The 6,980-nt window shown below is 43.4% G+C and overlaps 1 protein-coding gene across 1 annotated transcript; it reads right to left on the reverse strand.

The window, feature by feature from the left end:
• Positions 1-952: 952 nt before the first annotated feature.
• Positions 953-6,667, reverse strand: SSTR3 (somatostatin receptor 3). The gene has a single exon (XM_078683915.1). It carries the CDS (start codon positions 6,623-6,625, stop codon positions 5,420-5,422), a length of 1,206 nt encoding a protein of 401 aa, XP_078540041.1. The 5' UTR covers positions 6,626-6,667; the 3' UTR covers positions 953-5,419.
• Between the last annotated feature and the right edge of the window lie 313 nt (positions 6,668-6,980).

The raw sequence follows: 6,980 nt of genomic DNA on the forward strand, positions 1-6,980 counted from the left end.
ATCTCTAAAAGTTGGTAATAGGAGATGGCGATGTTAGCGACTGTTTCCAGTCGCTAACATCTTGGCACGCCCACTTTGCATGTCATTAGTGATAAATATCTCTGATATGCAAAGCGGGGCCCAAGATGGTCGCTATCTCCTACTAGCTGTCGCTAACTGGTGTTAGCGACAGCTAGGTAATAGGGAGATAATTTTATCTCCGCTTTCTTGGCTTTTAAAGCCAAAAAAGCGGAGATAAATCCCTTGATAATATGCCCCATTATTCATTGAGTCTCTAATGCGTCATATATATTTTAGGAGAATCTAATATATGTTTGGAGGAAGATGTTTTATAATGTCATTGATATAACTAGGATTTATGTATGCCATGATATCCTTAAAGTAGCACATTCCTGGTGCTATATTATGTTCACCCCTTTCCTATATTTCCTGTAGGTGCATTCCCACAGTTGGAAATATTGTCTGCCTTAGAACGATAAATGAGATTCTAACATGTGATGAGAATGAGAGGTGAAGCGATGGTGGAGAGAGAAGATGTGGAATAAAGAACAGAGGGGCATATTATCAAGCATGGTGTTAACATTATCGCTGTTTTATTGGCAGAAAACTGCTGCTAAAACGGCGATAATGGGCTTGATAATACGGCGTAGAGAATTCCCATAGAAGCCCATGTTCACACCAGAACATGGGCTTCTATGGGAATTCACAAGGGCATATTATCAAGCCCATTATCGCCGCTTTAGCAGCAGTTTTCTGCCGCTAAAGCGGCGATAATGTTAACGCCGTTTCTTGATAACATGCCTCATTGTATTTTGATCCAGCTTACTCTCATGTGTACAATGGTTATTAATTGTAGTCAAAACAAAAAAATTACATTTCACCATAACACAGTGCAATAATGAAAAGCTGTTTTTATTATAAGAACAACAAAAACAAAACAATTGAAAACTTAATTTACGTTGCGGGCGAAGTGATTAAAAGTGGCAGAGCAATAATGTGTGTGTGTGGGTGCGTGTCTGTGTTAGGGAAGCTAGAAATAATACGAAATAAGAGGAAAGGTCTTCCTCGGGGGGTGGGATGAGTGGCTACGGGGAGAGGAAAACAGGAAATTGCAGGAAGATAATTGCGGGGCCAAGAGGTGAGTTGAAGAAGACGGAGTGGATTTTGAGGGATGACGAAGTAGAGGGAAGGGGGAATTGTAGAGAGTGGAGGAGCAACCGACCTTGAAAGAAACGTTTGTGGGCTCAGGTCAAAAACGTGCTGCAGGCCTTTCTCTGATTTTTATGCCGCGACCTAATGGCAGTTAGGTACCTGCCTTATTTAGAATACATAACAAAACGACGACACCTGAGGTTATGGTGTATAAATAGATTTAGAATTGGCAGCGTGGGGCCCTAAAATGAGCTGTGCACAGAGGAGTAGGGAGGAATAGTAGAGGAGATGAAATAATTGCAGAGTAGTGAGGGGACATAGGAAGGAAAGGACGATGTATGGTAGAAAGGAGAGGGTACATGATAGAGGAAACAGGAAGTTTCAGGAGTTGGAGTGAATTGTAGTGAATAGATGAGGAATTGCAGAACAAGGTAGAGAAGAGAAGGTGGATTGTAGAACGAGTGCAGAGTGAGGGGTTTAGAGAATAAGATGGGGTTGTCAAGAGGGAATGTATGACGTTACAACGCATACATTTACTTGGCATGCCACTACAACTAATTTTATTTAACTACATTTACAACGCATTCCATTACACGCATAATACCTTGATAACTCATACCATTACATTGCATTTAAGGTAAGTGTTGGATAGTGTAGGGGTAAAAGTTACTATTCTAACTCCAGGGGGTGCAACAGTAGGGAAAGCGTTGGATAGTGTAGGGCGCTAAACATTACTATTCTAACTCAAGTGAGTGCAACAGTAGGGTAAGTGTTGGATAGTGTAGGGGTAAAAATTACTATTCTAAATCCAGTGAGTGCAACCGTAGGGTAAGTATTGGATAGTGTAGGGGTACAAATTACTATTCTACCTCCAAGGGGTGCATCAGTAGGGTAAGTGTTGGATAGTGTAGGGCGCTAAACATTACTATTCTAACTCAAGTGAGTGCAACAGTAGGGTAAGTGTTGGATAGTGTAGGGGTAAAAATTACTATTCTAACTCCAGGGGGTGAAACAGTAGGGTAAGTGTTGGATAGTGTAGGGCGCTAAACATTACTATTCTAACTCAAGTGAGGGCAACAGTAGGGTAAGTGTTGGATAGTGTAGGGGTAAAAATTACTATTCTAAATCCAGTGAGTGCAACAGTAGGGTAAGTATTGGATAGTGTAGGGGTACAAATTACTATTCTACCTCCAAGGGGTGCATCAGTAGGGTAAGTGTTGGATAGTGAAGGGGTACTATACTTTGTAATGTATGCGTTGTAATGACATGCAATGTAATGCCTGCGTTGTAGTGACATGCGTTGTAATGTCATGTGTTGTAGTGACAGTGTGGTAATTACATAAGTTGTAAAAGATGTTGCGATGTAACGACTGCGTTGTAAATCTAGTGCAATGTAATGACTGCGTTGTAAAGGTTGTTTCCCATCGAGAGCGATTCTTTAGTATTGGAGCATTTATATAGGCTTTTAAAGCCAATCAAGGCTTCAGTTGTTATGGTTCCTTGCAATTCTTTCGGAAGTGGGTAGTTTGAAACTCAGTTGGACTTTTGTTGGATGTAGTATGTCTTGTGTTGGAGATGTTGGTTTCCGTGCAAGAAGGTCAAGACGTGCTCCAAACAGAGAGAGCATATTGCCCAAGCAAAAGGGCCGGAAGGAACGAAAGAGTAAATTAAAAGTAAATTGGGTGAATTACAGAAGAGAGACAAGTGGGATTAATTATATGGTGGTGTTGGGGAGTTGAAAATGAGAGGGAAGGGGAATTACAGAAGTGACTAGGTGATTACAGAAGAGAGGGACATTGCCAAGAACAGAGGATAGAGAACGTAATGCAAAACTGTTTTATGGGAGGAAAAATTGGATGCAGATGATATAGGAAAATGTCAGAGGACTTTTGAAAATTAAAAGCAGGGTACAATTAAGACTAACAGGAAAGTAAGGCAAAAATCTTACGGGGAGAAAGCGTGAAGTTATGCTGTTGCTCCTTTAAATTTGATGAGTTTGTTCTTCTATGCTCAATATTTCGTTTGACTAGAAAATAAGTGAATTATTGTACATGACAAGGTTTGTAATGGGAGCGGTTTAGCTTGGATCTGTTTTATCCTCGTGTAGCTTTGAATCTGTTTTATTCTCGTTCGCCCCTTGGGGGCGATGTTGTATTAGCTTCAGGTACCGAAGGGTTACAGCGCCATTTGATAGACCAAAAGTATAAGCTTAAAATGATTGGAAATATAACACGCACTGAAGGTCAAAGACTTGAGCTTGAACATTTTTGAACTGTAACACCATATCATGATTTAACATATAATTTTAGAGTTTCGTGACTCCTAGCAGTTATTTTAGACTGTTGGGGACCACCAGCTCACACAGGCAAGTAGTGTCACGCCTCCGTCGGGCATTAGTGTTCAGCGAGGAAGTGGATATGGGTAGTAAAACGTTTTTATGGTACAGGAATGGTGTTGTATGTAATAGTACATAGTTTTTAGAGTTCACGGTTAGCTATTGTAGGGGGGGGGGTGAGACGGTTTTAGGGTTCAGGTTGTTAGTGTAGCATGTACAGGCACTTAGGGTGTAAAACCATGCAACAATGTAAAAGCACTCCAGATGTAAAAACATGCAATGTAAAAGTACTCCTGATGTAATGACTGATGTAATAACTCCCAATGTAACCACCTGCGAAGTAATGACTGACATGCTTCCTGTTTGTGTTCTGGTTGTGTTTGACCTCTCTGGCAGTGGTTTCCTTGTCACGCTGTCAGCCGATGGAGTCTAGATCTGTCGGTGCTCCAGATGGTGGGTGTGGGTCAGCGTCTCGAAATAAGACTAGTTTTCCGCTTGCTGTAAAATGATGACTTTTTCAACTTTTGCTAGAAAGGGCAAAAATAGCAATTAAAGATCCACGTGAAAATATTTATGTGTCCTGTATTTCCAATTGGGGTAGAAAAGTAAAAAGATTGTGCATATCGTGCACCACTGGCCAAATATTTTGTTGTTGGAAAAAAATGTTGCACTATTCTTCAAAAAATTATAATATTCTATATTTACAATAAACTAGATTGTTAAATAAATAATAAAAATGATGTGGATAAACCCGTTGGCTGAATGTTACAACAATGCGTTTTAGATTAAAACTGTATCTTCAATTCAAAAATGGCAAAATGATATGGGGTGAACATAAACAAAAACTAATTCTTGAGTTAGAAATTGGTATTGGCAGTTAAACAATGAATGAAAATAGTTCTGAGCGCGTTAAAGTTGCCATCCTGTACCTGCCAAAAATGCTCTTACAGTTTTGGAGAAAATCAATACCTTTAATTAATTATATTTTTTAAGTGTGTTTTGGGCAGAGGGAGGAGCAGGGGATCAAATTAAGTTGCAGAGATGTGTCAGAAAATTAATAAGCGAGGGTTACATTTCTTTATGGGAAGCGTGCTGCTTGTCGGTGGGAGGAGGGACAACCTGTCCCACTCCCTTCAGCCAGATGGGAGAAGCAGAACTGCAGTGAAATATGTGGATTTCAATGATGTAGAGATTTGGGGGTGCATTAAGAAGTGGGGTGTTGTCTCGAAACAATAATAAATACATGTCGGTAATGGGTGCTGTCAAATCTGGTTCACCTCAATGATCTATTCAAATTGTAACATCGCCATTAATAGTTGTGTTTCCATGATACCGCCTGTGTATGTGACAGTGTAAACCCGCGCTGACATACTGCCTTGGGACTGGCTCTTGGACTCTGGTGACGTCAGCGTTTGTGGAATCTGCTGGTAGGAGAGCATAAAACAAAAGCACAACTTCCGGTAAGATATACGTGTTTCCTGCCTGCTCAGGCCAGGGCTGGTCTACTCTGGAGAAAATTCTCTTTCTTTGGGTGAGCGGTGGTTTAGAGTCATTTAATATCGTAGCTCTCCCTTCACAAAGGGGCTCTTTAAGGACCACTCTTTCCTGGAGTAAGAGGGGAATCCAGTCTCTCTGGTCACTCAGTCTTGGGTCTTCTCCCCTCACGTGCACAGTGGTTGCGAGCAGTGCTGTGCATGGACTTCTGTCTCCTAGGATTGGCGGTGGGTCGGTTTCCAACCGCTGTTACCAGCTCCGTGGATGGGGTCAGCGTGCTGCCCTCAGGTGTCCTTGTTACCTTAACCCTCCCCTGGATGGGTCCCTTTGCTCTGAAAGGCGTTAGTGAAGGTATAGAGCAGTGTCCTAGTTTTGAGCCAGCTGATCTTTGATCTCGTGGAGTCTCACTGCTCACGCATTCTCTTTTATCCCCTATTTTTAGAGGTAACTAATTTCCAGCATGTTGGCCTTTTCCAGGCTGACCAGCTCTTCAGGAAGGGGCTTTTGCTTGGCCTCCCCAGTGCTGGTAGCCGGCAACATGTCAGCTCCATTCCCATTCTGGGTGATCTTGCTGACCTCGCTGGCATCCTCCCCACGTACCCCGTTCCCTTCCTGCTGGGGGAAGGTGACCTCCTCTTCATTCTCCACACGTCGGGAGGAGCGCAACAGTACTCGCCGGAAGGCCTGCTTGAAACGGTAGGAGAGGAAGCCATAGATGACAGGGTTGGCACAACTGTTGGCATACGAGAGGACCACCACAAAGAAATAGAGCCCAAAGAGAGACTGGTCATTGGGTAACGGGTCCACCACATTAATAATGTTGAGGACATAAAACGGCAGCCAACAAAGGACGAATACAAGCACCACAATCACCACCATTCGAGTCACCTTCTGCTCGGACTTCTTGCGCTTGGATGATGCAACTTGCACCTTGCGGCTGGAGGAGCGCACCTTGAGAATGATGAGGAAATAACAGAGACATATGACCAGGAGTGGTGTGAAAAAGCCCAGAGCTGAGGTGTAAATGATAAAGCTGGCCCTCCAGACAGAGGCCGGTTCTGGCCACTCGATGTGGCAAGTATTCATTCCTCGGGGAACGTCTGAAAATATGACCACGGGCAGCACCACCAGAAAGGATAGTAGCCAGACACTGGCATTGACCACCTTGGCCACCTGTGGCCGACGCCACCGGCAGGACTTGACTGGATGCACCACGGCCAAGTAGCGGTCAACACTCATGACAGTCAGACAGAAGATGCTGGTGAACTGGTTAATGCCATCCACTGTCATCACCAGTCTGCACATTAGAGAACCAAATGGCCAGTAGGACACAGCATTCTGCACTGCCAAGAAGGGCAGGCCCAGCATAAACAACTCATCGGCCAGTGCCAAGTTCAGGATGTATACATTAGTGACTGACTCCGTCACCGAGTATCGCAGGACCACATAAATGACTAGAGTGTTTCCTCCCAGGCCCACAACACAAACCACAAGGTATACAAGCGGGATGAGGATGGTGCGCAGATATGTGGCAGGGCTGGCGACCATGGAGGAGTTGGTTATGGTAGGCTGGCCCAGAATGGATGAGTTCCCATCATCGTCAAAAGCCAACAGAGTTGGGAGGCACAAAGCGGTGAGATTCATGCCAGCGAGGAATCCTCCTGGTCAACGTGCAATCCTGGATTGGTCAACATGAAATCTGCAAGAGAAGAAATAAAAATGAGATGAAGAGTGGTCATATCATTCTGACAGCAAGAACATAGTTTTACAGGTAAAGGCACACTGTGTTAGAAGGCTCAGGGGGGGGGGGGGCATATTTTGACGTCATCATTTGGACGAGAGCCAACCAATAGAAAGGTTAGGAAAGTGCAGGACGATACAGTGTACTAACTTGAGATTTGCACGATTTGACTCAACCTAAAAAGTATATATTCAAAAATACAGTTGCTTGAAGCTGGGGAGTTCCAACATCTTTTTCTCCTTAATTTTATGGTAATGT

The sequence above is a fragment of the Lissotriton helveticus genome, chromosome 1_1 (genome assembly GCF_964261635.1).
Source record: "Lissotriton helveticus chromosome 1_1, aLisHel1.1, whole genome shotgun sequence".
Lineage (NCBI taxonomy): Eukaryota > Metazoa > Chordata > Amphibia > Caudata > Salamandridae > Lissotriton > Lissotriton helveticus.